The sequence below is a fragment of the Anguilla rostrata genome, chromosome 1 (assembly GCF_018555375.3).
Source record: "Anguilla rostrata isolate EN2019 chromosome 1, ASM1855537v3, whole genome shotgun sequence".
Lineage (NCBI taxonomy): Eukaryota > Metazoa > Chordata > Actinopteri > Anguilliformes > Anguillidae > Anguilla > Anguilla rostrata.
In genome coordinates, this window is record NC_057933.1 from 70,683,549 (window position 1) to 70,705,673 (window position 22,125).

At 41.0% G+C, this 22,125-nt stretch overlaps 2 protein-coding genes across 5 annotated transcripts; one reads left to right on the forward strand and one right to left on the reverse strand.

The window, feature by feature from the left end:
* The first annotated feature begins 276 nt into the window (after positions 1–276).
* On the forward strand, positions 277–14,748 carry ttyh1 (tweety family member 1). 4 transcript variants are annotated; one of them, XM_064298039.1, is made up of 15 exons: positions 277–1,414; positions 3,025–3,177; positions 4,895–5,124; positions 6,927–7,038; positions 7,746–8,089; positions 8,524–8,619; positions 8,882–8,954; positions 10,054–10,129; positions 10,238–10,293; positions 10,582–10,674; positions 10,984–11,076; positions 11,401–11,540; positions 12,118–12,285; positions 13,289–13,370; positions 13,733–14,748. In XM_064298039.1, exons 2-15 carry the CDS (start codon positions 3,052–3,054, stop codon positions 13,814–13,816), a joined length of 1,773 nt encoding a protein of 590 aa, XP_064154109.1. In that variant the 5' UTR covers positions 277–1,414; positions 3,025–3,051; the 3' UTR covers positions 13,817–14,748. The 4 variants fall into 4 exon arrangements, with proteins under 4 accessions (XP_064154109.1, XP_064154120.1, XP_064154129.1 ...); XM_064298050.1 differs by having other exon boundaries at positions 3,028–3,177; XM_064298059.1 differs by having other exon boundaries at positions 278–1,414; positions 13,292–13,370.
* Positions 14,749–14,870: 122 nt separating this feature from the next.
* Positions 14,871–18,483, reverse strand: josd2 (Josephin domain containing 2). Its single transcript, XM_064298078.1, has 5 exons — positions 18,195–18,483; positions 17,675–17,804; positions 17,340–17,465; positions 15,750–15,944; positions 14,871–15,491 (listed from the first exon to the last, which is right to left on the reverse strand). Exons 2-5 carry the CDS (start codon positions 17,794–17,796, stop codon positions 15,380–15,382), a joined length of 555 nt encoding a protein of 184 aa, XP_064154148.1. The 5' UTR covers positions 17,797–17,804; positions 18,195–18,483; the 3' UTR covers positions 14,871–15,379.
* Between the last annotated feature and the right edge of the window lie 3,642 nt (positions 18,484–22,125).

Genomic DNA, 22,125 nt, shown 5'->3' on the forward strand with positions numbered 1-22,125 from the left:
GAATTTGTTTCTGAGATACTGAGGGTTAATTCACTGAATAACTCTTGCATGCTTGGTGTAATTTTTTTTCTGGCTGTCTCTAGACTCACGCATACATCCGTACACACGCACGCACGCGCGCCCACACACACACACACACACGTGCACACACACACTGAGTCACTGTGTTCGCACTCCCGCTTTGGGTCTCGTTATCTTTCAGCTTCCCCTCCCCCACTCTTGCTCTCTCAGTGACACAGAAAAACGAACGCCACCCCCTCCCTCTCCCACTCCTGCGCTTGCCCCTCCATCCTCCAATCGCACACAAACACCCCTCTCTCTCGCTGTCTCCCTCCACTGTTTGTGTTTATTGTTTTTTTTTAATCCCCCCTTTTCTTTCGGTCAGACCATCCAGACCGTGGAAGAGAGAGCAACTCTCCATTTCTCTCTTTCTGTCTTTCTCTCCCATTCCATCTGCTTCCATCTCAGAATTTGTATTATTCATTCTAAAGCCATAGTTGTTGACATTGCTTTCCAGGTCCCTTTGGAAATTTGTTTTATCTACAGATCCATGCATGCTTATCTCTCCCTTCCTCTGTTTGGTTTGTGTGAAAATCCTTCTTTTTTCCCAACAATATCTATTTTGCTCTCTCTCTCCCTCCCCCCACCCCCCCACCCTTTCAGTATTCATCCAAGTGTACTTATTCTGCTCTCTGAGTGTGTCTAAATATATATGTGGATCGCGTTCTCTCAGCATCCTTGCTGAAACGGTAACAACAGCAATACATTCCTATCTAACAAGTTACTCAGGAATTTGACCAACTGGATTTTTTCCCTTCAGTGCTAAAAAAAAAACAAAACATTTTTTGACCATATGGATTTTGAAATTGCTTTAAGGTTTGATTGATTTTGATGTTTTTTTCCTGTAGTCCTGAACGGAATTTGAATTCACTTTGGATCTTTCATTGTTTTTCCACTTTTGCCTTTCATTATTTTCTTTTTTTTTCGGATTAAAAAAAAATATTGGGTGTAAAGGAATTGCCCCCAATACATCCCATTTTTCTCAGTTGAGCTTTTTTTTGTGGAGTACCCAAACATGGGAACCGTGTTTAGTCACATTTACCACAGCTCCTGTGGAAGGATGGGTGGCAATTAACTTCTGTGGTGTATTAATTATTTGAACGCTCAATCGCATTAAGAAACTGACTGCTGGGACACTACCTCTCATATCCCTGGGGTCACTAGACTTAATATTAAGCAATATAAGCACAACTAAAATAAAATTATACTTATCTCAGGTTTCATTTTTATTCTTAAGATGAAAACTCCTAAAAAAGCAATATGCACTGATACTTAAATTATAGTGACTGGCAAATACTTCCTACAAACCAAACAGGACCAGGAACTCCAATACCTCCTAAAACTACAGTTAAAGGTAAGTCACTAGGAACATTTCATGATTCTGATTCAGTGACTCATTTGTCATTTTTATTATTTTGTCTAGAAACAATTAGCATGTTTTTAATGACCTAGTTATGAAGCTGCTGTATTTATGGTAGATTCATGTTTATAATGAATAATAGTGAATATTACTGTTAACGCACGGCAACTCAGTCTCATGACAGATGACCATTTAACCATATATATTTAATGGCATTCCACCATGGACACATTTTTGTTTTTATGATTACAAATTCAGTCTTAAGTTTATAATGATCAGCTCATCATAATATAAAATTAAACCATGTTGTACAAGAACCTCGTAATGTTCATATTAGTGTCAAAATTTAATTTCCATGGCAAGAAACTACACCACTTCATTATTTTTCATGTGAATGTTGCAATCTAAATATATAATTGTTTTGGGTATACTCAGGCTTTTTAATGGTTTCTGAACATAGAAGGAAGTCAGAAATGATGAGAATGCTGATGAGACTTCAATTGTCAAGCAAAAGGGAAGTTTAAGAAATGGACACCGATTAGGGTGCACCGAGGACAAGTCTGAAATGTGTTCATCTTTATTAAGAATCATGTCACTGCCAAATTGCTTTGTGATAGGGTTGTCAGAATGGAAATTAACTCAAATTGTTCAAAGAGGGCATATTCAGCTATTGCCTATATTCTATATTGGCTGTCATGTTTTATTGGCTATTGTACAGCACATTATGTATTTTGACAGGCTTAACATCTGGGACTGTGAGTGAAGCATCAAGCAGAATACAGCATAATAAGGCAATCTATATGGTGCAATAAAAACTTCTTGAATTAATAATGTTATTTAATAATGGATTGCAGTTAATGCAAATGGTTATTGAGCAGACTGTGCTGAAGAATGAACTGTATAACATGTTTTCTTCTTTATCTATACCAGGAATACTCATTAATTCGTTAATCCATTGTAAATATTTTTGTAATGTTTCATACTGTGTCAGATGTAATTGGAAATTCACAGGTTATTTTTTTTCATCCGCATTTTACTTGTTTGCGAAGCCGTTCTCTGGAGCCGTTCTCCCTGGCTTCGTAGCTTCCTCCTGCTGTCATATAAACTAAACTCATGTTTATTTGCCTTGAGTTATGCAATAACAAGCCCCATGATAACTAGCTGACAGGAGGCATCACGTCAAATTGAGTTTGTGGTTCAAGACAGCTGTTCAGTAACTGCTGGTTCAAGGTGCTTCCTTATGGCAATATAGTCACTTTGCTACTCATTCTTTATTGCTACATGATACAAGCTAAATCAAAGCAATACATGTAGTATATTTCACAGTATAATCCAGTCATTTGACAACCCGACAGCAGCAACTGGCTTTAACTCCAGCACAGCTACGAAAATGACAAGAATCTGTTCCTTATGAAATAAATAAATAAAAGCCATTGTATGCAGGATGAAATGAACAGGCAAAACAGACACTGATTTGAATTGTGAAATGATATTGTATTGTCTAAATATAGTATGACCCCTGTGTTACCTATTTTAGTTGAATTGTCTTATTATTCACCTCTAGCTAATCCTCACCTTAATCACTATATTTCCTATTTTTTAAGCAGTGGGGTGTTTCTGGAGTGGTTACCATGGCAACAGTTCCTGGTTATTCCCCATCACTGTGGGTAAGGGTGTGCCACGCCCTCCCTCGATTGGACCTCACCCTGCAGACCAGAGACAATGTCTTCACTCCAGACAGCTGGGAATATCAGCAGGTAAATGAATGGCTTTTTACCAAAGCTTGCTTTTCAACTTAAGTTAAATGTATATTTTTATACGTTTGATAAAAAATTTAAAAAGTGAAAAAGGGATTTTCTGTCGCACGTTCGAGGAAGCTCCTCCCATTCCTTTGGCGTAAGCCTGCAGCTGTTAATCTTGATCAGATCTTAATTTGATCCTACTGGGAGGTTCAGAAGGCTATGACACACTGCTACCACAATGTCATTGAAAAGTGAAGATAAAATGAGACAATGGGAAAAAGTTAATACAATGAAACATAATTTCGTAAATCTCACAAAAGTCAAAACTCTCAAAGTAAATTTGCTTTTTGCTGTCATTGGGGTTGTTGTGATGCATTATCTCATGTTTTATTCACACTGTCCTAAGTAAATGTACAATTTGCTCTCATTGGTGCTGTTGTTGTATATTACATTTAGAATGCTTTATTAAAGTTGTTAAAAGTAAATGCGCTTTTTGTTCCCCAGTGTTGTTGTAGGGCATTATCTCAATGTTCTCTGTAGCTTGTTTAATGTAAATGTGCTCTTTGCTTGTTTATGGGACCGTTGTGGATCATCTCATAATTTTCTGACCTTTTTGGTCATACATTCATCAGACTAAATTATTCATCTGAAGGAACCCGCCCTACAGTATTTAAGCACTTCAAGCACTTTAAGTTATCATGGCAATAATTGAAAAGAAAACACCTAGAAATTGATTTTCGAAATTGAATAAAAAAACCATTTTTTTTTTTTTGGATTTTTCTGCTGAAAATAGCAACTGAATTTTGTACTATCTTGTAGTGAGACTCAGTAGTATTATTTACAATGTTTTGTTTTACTGTATATCATCTTTGATCTGCTGCCAGGATATTCAATTGATTTATGGATGCCAGCTGTCATATCTCTGCTATACTGAACTGGTCTTGCAGGAATTATTCTACAGATTCTGTGTGCGTATTTATACTTGTATATACACTCTGTTCAAGTAAACTGCTATATCTGTCCATCCCAGCACAGAACTGAATATTGTACATTTTGTACTCAGCTGCACACTCTGTGCTTTTTGTAAATGCAGGACGTTTTTGTGTTATGGATAGAGGGATTCAGGGTTCTGGAAGAAATGGAGGATTTGAGAGAGTACAGTAGGGGTGAACTATAGTGGTCGAGTGACAGGGAGAGGACAGTGGAACAGTAGAAGGTAGTGAGAAAGTGAGAGTGAGAGAGGGAAAGAGAAAGCGGCAGTGAATGTATTTAAGTAGGTCACAGATTATTAATAGAGATTCAGTGGCATGGATAGAAAGGCTGAGAGGGGGAGGGAAAGTGTTGGGAAGAGGAAATGGGAGAGGGAAAATGTGGGGGAAAGGCCTGGGTATGGGGGGAGTTGGGGTGTAGGAATCTACAGCCAACAGGGCATAAAGCAGGAGCAAAAGAGAGCAAATGAGAGATGGGCAGATGAGAGGAGATAATGTACCGGAGAAACGCAGTCTGACAGTTGGTGTACAGGTAAGGCGTGGGTGAAAGAGGCTCCTGGCCAAAGTGATAAAATAGTTTCAAAAATAATTTTTCAGTTGCTCACATACACATTTGTATACCTTTGCAATGCCACCATAACTCACCCCATTTCTCTCTTAAAAACCAGTGGATGTATCAGCTGGGAGATCTGGGTGCTAACCTTTCTTTCTTTGGTTCTGTCTTCCCTGTCTCTCTTGTTTAGACCCTACTGGTTCTCTCAAGCCTGTCGGCTATTGCTCTTGTTCTCTCTCTCCTTGTCGTTCTCTCCTTCCTGATTCACTACTGCTGCTGTCGCCGTGGTGATGGAAGCTCGGGGTCAGAGGACGAGGAGGAGGACGACGATGCCAGCGGTGGGCACGGATATGGCGGTCGAAAGGGGCGGGGCATCTGCTGTGTCACCTGGGTCTCTGTGGCGGCAGTCACGCTCTGCTGGTGAGGTCACCACCCTATGATGCCATGGGCTGTCTTGTTTACCTCCCGGCTTCTGTGGTGTAGTTGTTCGTCAGTTTAGGGTAGAACAATACAGCCTCCATTTTTCTCTGTCTGATGTGAGAGTGAAATACTATTTGTTGGTGCTACATGTTGCTGTGGCTCCAAATAATTATTTTCTTTCTGGGGATAAAAGATATTTATTTGTTAATATATAGCTACGCTGCAATGCAAAGCATTGAGGAAAGACGTTTTGTTTGAATTCCTGTCAGATGATTATTCACAGGTGAATGGTTAAGATTTAGACACTTCTGAAATGCTAATGATGAAGTAGTGAGGTTTATTTGCGTGATGTCATTTTTAGCGAATAGAGAGGATATCACAGTGATGGTACTGTGCACTCATGAAAACCTGACAGTGTCTGTTCATATTTGCCTGGAGATACACATTGAAATGATCTAATTTAGTCAATGCATTGCTGTTACTCTTGATGTCATTATTTTGGTCCTTTGGGTTAGGTCTATCTTGGGTGTCTTTGTCAATGCCCCTTCTGCAGACCCAGCTTAACTGTAACAGAAAGGGCCTGATATGCTTTAGCCCAGTTATTGTAAAAAGGAGTAATCTGATGCTCAACAGCCAGGACAAACATATGTTAACATAAAAAAGTTTTCTTTTAACTCTGGAAGGAGTCACAGGCACTGAAATGTCAGCCATCTTCTTGTTCGTGAAAGGTGTAGCATAGAGCTCTCTGTACTCTCTCCTTACTTTTTTTTTTCGAGCTTGTCACATTTGAAGTCACCTGGGAATGGTTGTGCTATTACAGTAGTGGTAACCAACGCTGTTCCTGGAGATTTTCACTCCAACCCTGACAAAACACTCTCATTCAACACTAGAGATGTAGTGGAGTTGTTAATTAGCAGAGTCAGATGTGCCACATTAAGGTTGAAATGAAAACCAACAGGATGGTAGATCTCCAGGAACAGGGTTGGTTACCACTGCATTACAGTGTTCACCACACACTGAGCTTTTAACCACCAAATATTTGAATTGAATGCTTGATGCATTTCTTCAAGACCATTTCCAAGTGCATGCATTACATATTTAATGTCCAGGATTCGTTTATTGCATTATTTAGCAGTACCACAATGTGTGGGAGATTCTTCTTCTAAAGGCATGTCATCAAATCATATCCAGGCAGCTCATGTCTTTTCCTCCCACTGACAAAGATGATGTCATCCCACAATCCTGTTTTCGATGGATGACCTTTCTCTTCTTTGCATTTGAAAGAGCAGTTTGAATCATGGTTTTTTGCTGACATATGTTTAATGAACATATACTTTGATCAAGCATCGAAAAATGCATAATCTCCCATTACTGGCTACTGTATAGTACAGACAGAATACAGAATTCAGATAAATACCATTTTACTGCTCCTCCTTCACAGTCTTGCCATCTCTGTGGCATTCTCTCTCTGCGTTCCTCTCTAATCTGGGTCACACACTTTGTAAGAGATTGGACTAAACCATTTCTCTTGGGGAGTAGGGGTATATATGCAAATCTCTGGGATAAACCTTTGTCTGAATATGTAAATATTCCACATATTTGGGCAGGCATATACTATTATTTTTACCTATGTGACTGGGGTTAAACTGTAAATAATTATTTTCTGTATCCTTTTCATTCTCTGCAACCATTTGCGTCTGTACTCAGCCGTTTCTCATTCTATCCCGTTTAGTCAAATCCATTTAATATGTGCATGGGACCTGAATTAAACATTACTCCTTTTCTGTTTCCTTTCTTTGCAGTGTTGCCATTGGCATTGGTTTCTATGGAAACAGCGAGGCCAACGATGGGATGTATCAGCTGACCTCTTCGCTTCTCACAGCCAATTACACGCTGACTTCTATCGATTTGCTGGTGAGCGCCTAGGCCCCCCAACCCCCCCCCCCCCCCCCTCCCGTTTCCCAACCCTCTAAGAATTCAAGATCCTCATACTGAATTTTCCTCCAACAGCATTTATACATCAATACTGAGAACAAGGTGCAAAACAAAACACATTGCGCACCATGTCTCTTGGCCAACGCTGAATCCAGTCTCTAGAAGGGTTTATATACTAACTGGGTTGTCAGCTCTTACGTAACTTCTGCCCTCCTAACTACTAACACGTGTTTCTGGTGCTACTGAGCATCCACTGCTGCAGCACTGTACGAAGTCATGCCCCTCAATGAATTCTCAAAGGATGCATCATTCTGAAATTTTGTGGTGTCAAGAACACGGAGCTGAGTATCTGGGGGGTGTGTGTCTTATATGTCATTATGTGCGGGCGGCAGTGTAGCGTAATGGGTAAAGAGCTGGTCTTCTAACCTAATGGTCACAGCATCAATTCCCAGGTGGGACACTGCCATTGCACCCTTGAGCAAGGTACTTTACCTGCACTGCTTCAGTACATGTCCAGCTGCATAAATGGATGCAATGTAAATGCTGTGTAAAACGTTGTGTAAGTCGCTCTGGATTAGAGCACTGCTAAATGCCTGTAATGTAACGTAATGTCGTTAGTGAATCAGGGTTTTCTAAGCCAGACCTCCTCTCCTGTTCTCCCGCCTGTCTCCCTCGGCCCCCTGCAGGTCTCTGACACCCTCACTGGGCTGCAGCTCTCCGTCTCCGGGCCGCTGACCTCACTGGAGGAGCTTTTCGGGAGCAACATGCCCTTTGTGGTGTCCGCCCGCACCTGCAGACGCCTCTCGGAGGCGGTGGTGGCGCTCCTGTCCTCCCTGACTGTGGGGAGGCCCACGGAGCCCCTGCCCAGCAGCAGCGGAGGGAGCAACGGCAGCAGCAGCAGCGCCTCCTCCATCCTCACTGCTGCTCCTCCCCCCATCGCTCCTTCCCTCGTCCCTCCCTCCTCTCCCCTGCCCAGCCCTTTCTCTCCTGGCTGGGCCGCCAACACGCTGATGGTCAACGAAGACTACAGGTGAGGGGGCAGAGAGGGCGAGGCGTTTGTCCTTGAGTCATGCAATGTTTCCATTACTCATAGATCTTCTGCCCTCGTCATACTGATCAATGTTCAATGCGATGATTTTTTTTTAGTGTCTCATTGATTAGATTATTGATTTAATGTGATATCCTAGACCATTCTTTCTCGGGTTTTTGTTTTCAGGGACCTACAGTTGTATGCAAAATTATTGAGACAGTGTCATAATTTTTGTTGTTTTGGATCTGTACTCCAGCACATTGGATTTGAAATAAAACACTGAATATGGTGTTAAAGTCCAGACTGTCAGCTTTAATTTGAGGATAATTACATCCATATTGGGTGATCCGTGTAGGAATTACAGCCCTTTATATACATTGTCCCCCCTATCTATATCTACAGTAAATCTCTATAAATGTGCCTTTCTGCTGCAGGTGGCTGTCCTATGTGCTCCTGTTGCTATTGGACCTTGTTGTGTGCCTGTTTATCCTGCTGGGACTAGCCAAGCAGGCACGATGGCTCCTTATTCTGTGAGTAACACAAGGTTCCTCTTCACTTCAGTACGTTGCACCAGTAATGGCTATACAGTGTATACCTGTAGATCTGTCTCTTACAAATGATTGCAAAAATGTGTTCAAAGACTTGACTGATTACTTTAACAATTATTATGCATGCTAAATATGTTTTTACGTCTGTCAGAAAATGTAACTGCTACTGCTAGACATTTCTGTAATGGTGACCAATGACAGGGGAAGAATGGTGGTTGTACTGGCTCTTGTGGTGTGGTTTCAGGATGACGGTGCTGGCCTGGCTTGCTTTGTTCCTGAGCTGGGGCTCCTTGGGTTTGGAAACAGCCACTGTGGTGGTGAGTACAACCCCACGCCCAACACCCCGCCCCCTCACCCACTTAACCGCACATGCACACACTCACACACACATATGCCCGTGCACACACGCACATACGCATGTGCACACACACGCACACACACACACACATATGCGTGTGCACACAAACACACAAATACAGGCATGCACACACATAAGTGCATGCACACACACGCACACAGGAACAAACACATACAGGCACGCACACACACACACACACACACAGACCAGATCAGGGACTTTTCAGCTTGACGGCTGGACAGAGAATACATGGAATGCCGTATGACATTAAGCAGAACAGAGTTCTATATTGTGCATTGGCCTCTCTGCAGCCCTGTTGTCACCATGGAAGGCCTTACTTTTGTTTGAATTTGCGAGAGAGAAACAGCCTAACCAAAAAAAAAAAATGGGTAGGGGGGTAATGACCAAAAGAGTGTGCGAGAAAGAGGGGCTTACAGTACGAAGTAAAGAAAGGGCTTGGTGAAAAATTACTCAACACAGGGCAAGGGTTGGCCCTCTCTGTGATAATGATAGAACGCACTTTGACTCCAATAAATGTAGAGAAAGGAAGGATGAACATGAAGGAGTGCCTGTGTTAATGGGAGCTAGGGGGAGATGTCAGAGGCAGTCTGCACACAGTGTGCCACTGTCCTAATCTACTGATGAGGAACAATTACACAGCTGTCAGCTCCCTCCCGGTCTGTCTCTTCTCTGAACAACATTAGCGAACCTCCCCCCCCTTTCTGAAGTGTAATGCTTTCCAATACAGCACATGTTAAAGCTGAGAGAGGATCTATGTATGTCATTCAGTAAATCAATTACAGTCAGTCAGCAAGTGTGTCAGTCGGTCACTGTGACTATATTAAAACTTGGTTTCTTGCCTGTCTCTCAATTATATAACTAAAGTTATTTTTAGCTTGGCTGAAAAAGGATTCTATATTGTATTGTCTGTACTGTTTAAGAGTCATATACAGTATTTTAATTTTTGGAGATTTGGGTCATGTAGGGTCATGGAAAAAATTGGAATAAGCTATAATTGACACCACCTATCCTTGCCCCCCCCCCCCCCTCTCTCATAGGCCCTCAGTGATTTCTGTTTTGATCCCAACACATTTATTCTCAACTCTACTCATTTTACCACTGGAACAAGCACAGGTAATCTTTCTTTGCACTGCCGTCTTTGAACTGTGTTGGACTGCAAATGTACACACCACTTGACTGTGATGGCGGCCATCATTCATTGTTTGGTCTTTTCAAAATCAGACATACTGGATTATTACCTGACCTGCAGCCGAAGAAAGACCAGCCCTTTCCAGCAGGTATCACAAGTAGTTGGAGTGTAGCTTTTTTGTTCTAAATATCATAATATGTACCAGACGTGGGTCAAATACATATCTGTTGTGGATTCAAATACTTTTCTACATTTTACTCATCTTGCCTGGTGTATTGGAACCCCGCCTGCTGGTCATATTGGCAGGCTCAATTACACCAGGCAAGATAAATAGAGCACAGAAAAGTATTTGAACCTACAACAAATTATTTATTTGACCCAGGTCTTATATGTATACATGCTGACATACGCACTATTTTTCCTTAATTGGTTTCAGCTGCTGACCCAGTCACAAAGGGCTCTTTCCAGTATACACACACATCTCTCCAGCCTTGAGAGAGAAGCACTCCCGCAGTTCCCTAAGGCAGAGGTATGTCACAAGTACTGCCTTTGAAGAGATAAGAATGCCATTGGCAGCAGCTTCCCATTTCAATTGCTTAGCCATAGATCTGTTGAACGCATTGATTGGCAGTGTAGTATAGCAGTTAAGGAACTGGCCGTCATTCTTGGGTTTAAATGTGGGCTGTTGTAATTTTATCCTTGACTAAGAATCTTAGCCTAAATCCCATCAGTGAAATATCTGTTCATTCAACAGGTAGCTTGTGGGGGGGAGAAGGTCATCTGTGTAAGCTAAACTGATCAATATTAATGTTAATGTTTTCCCCCTTTCACTGTGCAGAAGTCTCTCAGGGAGGTTCAGCAAATTCTCAACGCGACAGAGGGAAACTTCCACCAGCTGGTGGCGCTACTTAACTGTCGAGGGCTCAATAAGGTACCCAGCAAGCGTTTGAGTGCGTGTAGCGCATATAACTGCGTAATAACAGTACACGGAAACATAATGCTCAGTGATATCATGTGTATTATGACATCACCAGCCATTCCCAGCCCTGGATCCGGGGTCTCATTTGCATTTCCTGCTGTTGGAAATGTAGGAAACACTTTAAATTGATTTGCACACCTAATTCTCTGTTTACGTAATCTTGCTGTTTTAGAGTGACAATGATTACGAAGATGAATGGGATCATGCCTGGGAAATAGGTTGGAAGGGATTCACCATAACGGACCACCCCTGCCTCTTCTCTTCTCTCCCTCTCAGGACTATATAGACTCTCTGAAAGGCTTATGCTATGATGGGATGGAGGGATTGCTCTATCTCTCCCTCTACTCTTTCCTCTCTGCTCTGGCGTTCACAGCCATCCTCTGTTCATTGCCTGGGGCCTGGAGAAGTTTCCCCGGGTAAGTGTCACTGGCATTTTCGTTTCCTTAAAATATGCTTCTCGGCTTCAAATGCACTTCAACAGCAAATTGCATTTCCTTTTTTTATCTGTGCCGTTGCCTGTTAAAACTGGCTCAGATAGGTCTGAATGGTGTGAACCTTCAGTTGTTATTTGAGATACAACATAAGAGCTAGTTGACATTGCAAAGCATTATAACTAGGGGTAAATTATCATGGAGGAAGCGTATCATAACCTGCAGCACTTTTTCTGATCATTATCATAAATACATAAATGAAGGTGGTATACATGTGAGGTGAGTTTTTTTAACATCAAATATTGCAGTGTGAACTCCAACAAATCTTATGCTAATCAATTCATAATAGGAAAGCTAAAAAAGGGTATCCTCAACTTTGCGGAGGTGTTGTGTTTCTTTGGTGGCAACTTTCACACCTCTAGTTGTTAGAGTTAAATAGATCCTAACCATACATGGTGTGGAAAAATATAGTCTGATATCTTCTGCTCCACATAAATTTTAACTCTTTTGAGTCCTGCTAACATGACGCTCTTTGTCCATATACTTGTCTCTGATGGAGTAGTGATTCTGAAGAATATGAAGACTCAGACAGCGAGAGCGAGGACCCCTTCACTTCCCATCAGGCACGTAGACAGACGGCCATGGGCTCCCAGCGCGGGGCTCTGCCCGCCTTCTATAGTTACCAGGGGGCCAGCTGGAATCCCCCCTTTTCTAGCGCACCACCCCTCCCGTGAGTAACACACACAGATATACAGACAGACAGACAGACAGACAGACAGACAAAGTAACACCATCTAGCAGGCCCACAGACTAACGCAAAGAAATGAGCGCGATTCTACACTGACAGAATGACAGTATATATCAGCAATTATAAGCTGCAGGTGATAGAGTGAGTGAAGCTTGCACACGTTGATGCAGACAGCTCATAAGCTAATGCATTCCACCCTGCAGAGATTGCGGTAATATTGCTGTGCTTGCGTGTGTGGACAGGCTAATGCTACTTCTACCCTAATCCTGACAAACAGCCAGTTAAACATGTTACATGCCTACTCACAGGTAGTGACTATACTCATGCACTACACTACAAGCTCTAATAATGTACATAACCTGAATCTATATTCTAAAGCCATGTAAAACCACACACAGACAGACACACTGACAGGAGTATGTCTACAGGTCTAGGTAGAAAAACAGACACAGCTCAAAAGGTCTGTCTGCCTGTGTGACTGTCTATTTGTCTGTCAATCATTTTGAGACAGGCATAGGCTGGTCACTCAGAACCTAAATACAAATATTCTGAATACACGGTTATATAGACAAACCCCCTTCGGTCCATCTCATTTTGAGCATCAATTGGCAGTGGAGTCCAAGTCAAATCTAATGAGTTTCAATCCTTCTCAATTTGCAAGCACAGCAAATGTGTGTCTGCGTGTACTTGCAAAATCAACTCTCTCTTTTAATGTGAGTGTACATTTACTGCAGTGTCCAATCTGTGTGCACACACACTCTATACCCCCATTACTCTCTTTAGATAACAATAGGGTCAGTGTTAATCTCTCCCTCCCTCTGTCTCTCTCTCCCGGATTCTCCTAATCCGACTCTAATCTGTTCTTTCCTTTGTTGTTCCTTACTCCTTCCAATATTTGGTGTCTCCTCTTCTCCTCACCCTGCACCACCTGATTTCCCACTAATGTCCCTGTACTTTCCCTTCCTCTTTCTTCTGTGTCTCTCAGCAGGACTCCAAACGCTTCCTCCAATGGCAACCCTGGTTATGAGAGCCTGCCCTTGATTGACAGGCAGTCCCCACCCCCCTCTGTGAGTTCCTCTGTTCTTGTGACATCCTCATGATCTCTGACATCATCACCACTTTTAATGCAAGCACATTTAGCCCTTCGACCGGCTTACTGACTTACGCACATTTGACGGACGGAAGCACCAGATGACATGCTGCCTAGTTTAACTAGTGTGCGGATTGACCACGTGACTGACCCAGTTTTTATGGTTAGACAGCCTGGTTCACTAATACGCTAACTGGTTGGTGTGGCACGATGCGGTTAAACTTGTTCAAAAAGATGTTGTTCAGTAAATGATGGCTTTTTTCTCTCTTTTCGATTTTCTCCTTCTATACCAAATCCCCTCTTGGACGGATCTCTCACTGGTGGCTACCTCATGCCCAGTATTCTCCCAGCATGCTGACTGGCTACGGGGTCAGTCAATCAAACCAAAACCCAGGCCACCCCAGGAACCTGTATTCGCACTAATTCTTTTTTTATGTATAGAAAATAAAAATATAGCAGATGTTTAGTTTTCATAGAAATGGACACTTTACAGAGATGGAGGACTAATTTAAAGAGATGGATTACTAAAGATTAAAGAAAGTGAGTAATGTCATTACCATTGGTCACTCAGAGCAAGGTCACGACAGACTGAATTAAACGGGTAGCTTGATTAATTGAAGAAAAGTCATATTATTATCAGACAGGCAGTGTGGCAGATGATTATGGGCCAATTACCCAGCCACACTGCTGAAGTGTACTTTTTGAGTCCCCCCCCTGTCCTCTGTCAGTGTGAGCATTGTGAGGTGGAATGGTACTGGCATTACTGTAGTTCTATATTTGTTAATGTATCACAAGATTATTTTCATGTTTTTATATGTAGTGGATGAACACAGACACATAGCAGCAATGACACATTTTAAGTGTTATGAATATGCAATCTCCTCACTTGATAACCTACATTTTCAATCTTTTTGTAGATGGCAATACAGCATTAATGTACAACTTCTGATACCTGAGCATTTCACTGTTTTTAATACCAATGGTGATGATTAAAAAAAACTGCTGCTCCCACTAATAGCATTCAAGTGCAGGAGACAGCCTACTCTCTCTCAGCAGGCAAGAAAGGGGAAGTACAACTCCATGCAATAACAACAGCAAGAACAACGTGATTACTGCATATAGAGATAGCCACAATGCTAGCAGTAACAATAGAAAACAGAGCTGTGTAGTGTGTCTGTGTTTGTGAGAAGTCTCTAAAGGATGTTCTGTATATATTGTATGTTGGAGGTTGTATTGACCCTATTTGCCTACAGACCTTGTTAATCCTGGAACTGAGTTTATATGGTATTAATGCTCCTTTTGACTGGCATCCTTTTTCACTCCAAAGTCTAATGCAAATAAAGATTACTAAAGCTAATTTCTTGTATGTGTACTGGATTTTCTTGTCCATATTTTGACCGACTGCCTTTGATGTCTAACATAATAAACAGGAAGGCCCAACGAGCACATGCACAGTTAATGACTCACAGACAACAGATCATATAAATAACAGTTAATTTATTTTTTCCTCTGAGTAACGGTAAGTGTTTGAAAGAGGCAGAACTCTCGTTGGTTGCAATATGCATAGTTGGATGAAAAGACAGGACAGACAGAAAGATAACAGACATTTTTATATACTTAGGCTGCACCAGATGCCTGTTTTGTACCTCTTTTGTGCATAGACGTAAGGAAGTTTACGGTTCTGTCACGTATACTGTATCAGTGCACTGCATAGATGCATACAAGGAAAGACAGAAAGTGAAAGAGAGACTAATGCAACTGCAGTGAATATACAAACACCACAGCCCAATCCACCATACTTGGATCGAGCCAGTTCTTTAAATTGCCCCCCCCCCCATATTCTCTGGGGTTTCCTGTGTAATTATGTGTCCTTTTCCACTTCTGTAGTCCCTCAGGAAGAGTTCCTTTGTAAAGCTTTTGGATTTTGAAACACTATTTTGCACAACAGTTCTATCCTGTATCAAGGAGCTTCCTGTCCTCCTGGAATCACTTCCTTGGATCATCAGAGTTCAGCCAAGTCCCATCCTCTTCTACTTCCCTTTGGACGACAAGGAGCATTTCTGATACATCCTGAGAGAGTTGCTCACTGAGGAAGGTACTGAATAACACAGGAACAAAGAGACATTGTTGCAACTGAACAAACAGGTTGTGGCTGACCTTTCTTGATAACTGCACAATATAAACTCCCTTTAAATACACTCATAGACCATTTAAATCTGTTGCATTTTGGAACATACAACCATCAACATACAGACTGTGTGTGTTCAATCCCATTCTTACTCTCTTTTGCTAGTTAACAACATCTCTGATTCCTTCCCCTCTCCCTACCCAGTCTATCCCACCCTCTTTCTCTCACCGGAGTTCTGCTTCACCGCCGATGCAGACAGGATTCTTAAGTTTAGAGTCAAGGTTGTAGAACGGTCCATTGACCTGTCGCACTGCAAGCCAGTGTCTCCTTCGGAGGGGGAGGTACACAATTCCCAGCGACACCCGAGAGGGAACATTCAGGATGAAACCCTGGACTTTCTCCACACACAGACACTGCACTGACCTGACAGTGAGAGACAGAGAAACACTGGATCACTGGGTCACTGGATCCTGGCTTCCCATTACCAATACAGCATTACCAAATTCCTAAGTTCCAGTTAATTTCTACATTTACTAAAATTATACCAAACATGCATGCAAGTGATTCACAGGAAAACATAGTAAAAGCACACATACACATTTCAATTGATAATCTAATTTCTTGTTCTGCTGTATGGTATTCACATAGGCTTTAAGACTCCACATAAAAATGTCCCCAATTATATGGTTGGGATCTAATAACAAAATATTGCTTCTGTAAACTACTTTCAGTGAAATGGCATGTCTCTGTATCTAATATGGGTGTCTTAAGATGTAAGATACAAAAAAAGTGCTGCATAAACTATTCTGGTTTCTTCAGAGCAGCTGCAAAAATAGAAACTATATAAAAAAAGAATTGTTTTTTGGAAAAGTTGGATGCAAGTGCCAACACTGCTGTTAACAGTGTGCTGGTAGACAGGCCAGTGAACAGTACTGTTAGTAATCATATGACCCTCTGCTAGTTTATTTTACAGATTGTAGATGTCCACATTTGGGAACAGTCTAATTCATGTTTGGCTTCCATTTCTGAGGTTAGGTTCAGAACATGTTCAGTAGAAACTGCGTTGTGATCAAAAATATTTTGTAATGCAGTATTGATTGCTATCAAAGAGCAAATATGTTCTGGAACTGCTAGTGTGTCTTGTCATGAATTTACAAATTCAGCGAGTATTTATACATTTTCCACTTTAAATGACACATATTAACAGCTGGGGTATAAAATTCAAAATATACCACAAAACTTAAAGCATATAGTGCAACTCATGTGCTTTACTATGGTGACATGTATATATTGCTGATCTCAGTACATGACAAATGGTTTTGTAATGGTGCACTGAACTGAATGTGACTGCAGCTTGCTATGAAACACAAACAGAATATCTATTTTTTTAATTTGAGGTATGCTCTACATAACATCAAAGAATTTGCTGTCAACTGAAAACAGAAATGCACATCTACCCTACAGCTACTATGCATGCCCATAGAGGGGTTCTTTGGAAACACCCATTAGTAAACCATTATACATTATCCTTTATCGAAACACTTAATATTATAACATTCATTGTGGAGAAAGTCGTAATTGTAACAAAACAGGATTGCCACGTAAAAGATAAACACTTCTTTAGCATTGACTGTTGTTGAGTAAGCATTCATAAATTATTCACAAGTAACAATGCATGTCATTGGCTTAAGGAATGGGGCTGGAAAACTACATGTCTTAAGTTCATCAGTCAGGGTGATATCAGTTAGTTCCCAACACTTCAGAATGCTAAGAAGTTGTTGGACTGTGTAAGTGAGGGTAAGGAGCTAGGGGTCCGACCTGCGCTTGTCCCACCACACAGCAGCCAGCCCACGGCTCTGTAGCGCAGCCATGATAACATTGACATCATAGTTCCCCGTGCCCAGCATTGAGCGGTGAGGGTTCACTACGCACTGTGGAGCAAGGCTAGGAAAGAGGGAAAGAGGCGTCGTTGAGAAGGCAACATTGCAACGCGCTGATACTGTGAAAGAAATTGCACGAGACAACGCTTATACTGTACGGACACACGGACTGACACCTATGGCCATGGGTGTGGCACTGTAAGACACTGTAAGGACATAGCAAGCAATTTCACGTTCAAGGCCAAAGCTGGCATGAGACCTAGAGGACCTCACCGCTTGCAGATGTCATCCGCTGTATCCTTGGTGAAGACTCTCTCCTGGAGCACATTGTTAAGAGCATGGATGGCACACAACTCTAGCCTCTGCTTCTCATGGAAAACCTCTCCCTCACTCATGCTTAACCCTATAAAAGAGATTTGGGTGGGGGCGGGGACAAAAAACAATTAGCGCTACAATTCTCAGATAGCCTACTCAACAGTGCCAAACGTGGGGAAATGATTAAAACTCAGTCGACATAAAATAAACAGCAAATGACATTCTAGAACTGGATATGATTATGAGCAAATCCGTTTGCCTGATTCCACAATAGAAAATGCTGAACATACATTAAATTAATTTAAACCTCACACATTTCATTGCTAGTTAACTATACATTGCAAAATGCACATGAGCATCATCAACATCACCTCATCACACGGGCAATAATAGCAAAAACACAACTGTACTATTTCAGTTAATTATTGAACGATATATCTATCTCAAGAGCAACAACAAATCTCCTAAATGTAAATACCGTTTTAGTAGCCGCAGCAAACAGCTGGTGTATGGGGTAGCTAACTTAGCTCGCTGGCTAGCAAATATTAGAACGCGGTTCTTTCAAATGAAACTGGGAGTTGTCACGACACACTACGCGGACACATAAAAAACATTATCGTAGCCTTTATGCTAATATTTCTGCCTGTATAAAGGAGTCACATTTATATGAAACTGTTCTGGTGGTTCACATAAAAGATTTCAGCCGCTAGATGTACCCCTTTGAAAGACTATAGAAAACCGGAAATTGCCCTGTTGTTATTGTACAGTAGCGAGTGGTGACGCCCCGTTGCAAGCAAGCGAAACGTGAGCGTGTTGTTTTTCTCTTCGTACAAGCCATAATCTTCGCTGATTGCTTCAAACGCGAATGTTAAACGTAGTAGCCAATTAGAGACGAGTTAGCGGTAAATGGAAAGTGAACCTACTTGTCTCCACCATGGCGGATAGCATCGTGAACAACTACGTATCAAAATTATATTTAATTAAAGAACCCTGCCAAACACTACAAGTGCGAGTATAACATATAACACTAAAAAGACCCATCTTTCAATTTGCATGTAGGCACAGGCTGTATTTTGCACTGTAGGCTGCACTAGTGATGTCACAAACCCGTCCAGAATATTGCATGTCGGGCTTTGTAGTTACGGCCTAGCCTCAATTCAACGCAACCTATTACCCATGATTATCACGCACGGGACTTGAGCACGCTACAGGCCAAGACCATGACCGACACATAATAATAATAATAATAATAATAATAATAATACATTTAAAATGCAGCATTACAGCATTTTTTAACTTATTGAATTCACGCAATTCTTTATTTTATGATTTGAATTTGTATTTCACATCTTTACCTATAAGTCATATATTCCATGGTTAAATCTATGTTATATTGGGCATTTTACATTCTACTTCAGGTATTGAAGTATAGATTTTCATAGTGAGATTCAAAATGTTCTCTTACAGTTATTCGAAGGGAAATATTTCTGAAGGTGTCACAATAGGAGGCATATCATGATCCTAGGTTTTATTTTTTAAATATTTAAATCACCAGAGCTGAACAACTTGTTCAGGTACAAAACTGATTTTACTGCCCGTGGACTGCAGAATGTTGAAGATTGGGAGCGTTAATAGCACCACCTTGTGGTACAATTTCTCTATGTCTGGGGCAGTTAATTACGTATATGCCTGAACTAACAATAAGCACCAGACCAGTAGCAATAATCGCTCGCTTTACTGCCTGCCTCACTGACAACGACTCGTTAGCCAAATTTAGACGGGTTGAATGTTTAAAGGAATATATATATTTTCATAATTTCACCCTTGTCTGGAAACCCTCACATAATTCCTGGTACATTCTTCTATTGAAAGTCCTGTTCGTCACAAATAAAACAAGTCGGCAAACATGATTGTAACTTGTAACAAAAACTCAGGGTTATTTTTATTTTATTTTAGGCAGACATTTTTTGAGTCCCGAGGCTAAGGAGACATTTACAGTAGCAACAAAAAAGAGAAAATAAAAATCATGTTTGAACTCATACTTTATAAACTCAGATGACTTTATTTGTTCCTTTTAGCAAAACTTGATAGGCAGGCAAAAGCCCCCATTGAACTGGCAGGGAATGACTCGTAACTGCATTTAATAAATACCCATTAAATTCACAACTTGAACACTGACCATTTATTTCCAAATTTCCTTCTATTTATCATTAAGAAGCATTTTTAGAGTGCATTGGTTGCATAAGAAAATGCATTGAGTCGTATTCTCTAATGACATCACCTGGGGCAGCAGTATGGAGTGGCAACACTGACAAGACACAATTGACTGAATCCTGCCAAGGTTCCTTTGGTTGCTGCTGTATTAGCTCCTCCCAGTGATGAGCCAGGTGCTCAGTGTCATCAGTGAGATACATGCCTCTCCTTCCATCAGCAAGACTTACCATGTAGCACTGTCTGCTTTGCAGAGTGGAAAACAGTCATCTGCTCATAGGAAAGTGCAGCAAAGGTTTTGTGGAGTGCACATGCGTAGCTAAGCAGCACTGCTCATTTCATGTGTGTGGGTGGCAAAGTGGGGACCGGATTTCTGATACTAAACGTTTGAGAAAAAAGGAAAACCATTTTTTGATAATAAACTGGTCATTCAAACAATATGTACATCCCAATGTGAAGCACACACACAAGGTTGACAACAAGTTACTCATTTCAGTTCAAGGATCTACTATTGATGGCTGGCACGGTTGTCAGAACCTTCGAAAAACTTTCACAAAAATCAAAAATGTTATTTGTATTTTGCTAAATTTCGCAGTATTCAAGATTCAAATGTAAAAAGAGGGGGTGAAGGTAAGTTTCATTACAGGCCATTTGTCATGGTTCTGTGGTCTGTTTCCTTTTCCCTTTTTGAGCCGCCAGATGGAGGCACTTCAGTTTTTAGTTCTGTCCTTTTACCCCGTCTAATTGTATTATTGTTTTCAATTATTCTATTATTGTTTTTTGGGTTGTCTCGTTTTCCCTTCCCTCTCTGTGGCCTGATTGTTCATTGTGCCCTCCTGTGTCTCGTCAGTGTCGTATCTATTTAAGTTCCCTTCTCCTTGACTCAGGTGCTGGATCCTTGTTTGTTTTTGTGTGTGCTTCTGGTCATGTTTCTGCCCTGTGTGTTTCTGTTTTTCCACGCATTCTTGGATTTTCTTAGTTTCCTGAGTTTTGTAGATCTACTTTGTGTTTTTTTTTTGAAAAGTTGCCCTGCGAGGCCTTTTGTTCCCTTTTGTTCTGGATTTAAGTAAAGTCTTTGTTCATACCATTTGGAGTTTTGAGTTTTTTTCCCCTCACTCTGCGTTTGGGTCCTAACCCCCCACGCACCTTGACACCATTACTGTAAGAACTTAGAATAACTTAATGTTTGTTGAGAGTTGTCTTTGTACTATTATAAATACTTATGTCATAATTACTTATAGTGCTCAGGTTTACATGAGTAATATACTTGTCAAGGACATGTAAAAATGGACTTGGATTTCATAGGCCATATTAGTGTAATTTAATACTTTCACCCATATACATTGGAATAACTGTATGGTTGCATATTTGCAAATCTTGTTAGACAGTCTTTTATGAGTACCAATGAGTAAATGGCCAATGTGTTTTATGTTTGTAATGTGTTTTAATGCGTTTTATATGCCACGTGTACCCAAAGACAACTCTCTTCATGTGTGGAGATTCTCTTATCGAATCTGATCTAATGTGGCATTAAGCACCACAGCAGACTTGTGTACTTCATTGTCCTCTAGTGGTGATTCCTGTTAGCTTCCATTGAGGACATCAAACATTTAATTTCTTACCCTATTCTGACAGCACACCACATTTACACTGAGAAGCCACGTGGGACTCAAAATTTTATTTTAACTCTAATAATATTGTCTAATAATCTTTTCTAATTTCTTTTTTGGTGTAAAACAGGAGTCTCAAACTCCAGTCCTGACAGGCCACAGTTGCTGCTGGTTTATGAGATCTCTTTACAATCAGCAGCCAATGCAAGCCTTGGAAACAAGTTGTGCAGACTTCAACCAACCAATAACTTAAAATGAACACTTAAGTGCAGAAACACATCAAAAATCCATGCACAGTAGCCTTCCTGGATTTTTTGTTTGAGATCCCTGCTGTAAAATGTGTTCTTGTTTTTCTATTATGGTGACTTTATGGAGGTGCCAGCTGTACTGCACAGCAAATTTCTGTTTACAATGCACAACAGAGATCTATCTATCTCTGCTATCTATCAAATTAAAATAAAACAAAAAGATGAACATCCTAAAAGCTATACCTTTGTTAAGCCCTATTTTTCTTTTCTCCTAGTTTGCAACTTTTGATGCAATCATAATTTCGAAGTCTGTCCCATCTCTACAATATCCACTGTCAAT

Excerpts from the sequence above, each read along its gene's own strand:
- josd2 (XM_064298078.1), bottom strand. The coding sequence starts at position 17,796 with ATGAGTGAGGGAGAGGTTTTCCATGAGAAGCAGAGGCTAGAGTTGTGT. Across the intron at positions 17,466-17,674 it reads GCGGATGACATCTGCAAGCG|CCTTGCTCCACAGTGCGTAG; the intron begins GTGAGGTCCTCT and ends CCTCTTTCCTAG. Across the intron at positions 15,492-15,749 it reads GGCGGTGAAGCAGAACTCCG|TACCTTCCTCAGTGAGCAAC; the intron begins GTGAGAGAAAGA and ends TGTGTTATTCAG.
- ttyh1 (XM_064298039.1), top strand. The coding sequence starts at position 3,052 with ATGGCAACAGTTCCTGGTTATTCCCCATCACTGTGGGTAAGGGTGTGC. Across the intron at positions 8,955-10,053 it reads TGGAAACAGCCACTGTGGTG|GCCCTCAGTGATTTCTGTTT; the intron begins GTGAGTACAACC and ends CCTCTCTCATAG. Across the intron at positions 10,675-10,983 it reads CGCAGTTCCCTAAGGCAGAG|AAGTCTCTCAGGGAGGTTCA; the intron begins GTATGTCACAAG and ends TTCACTGTGCAG.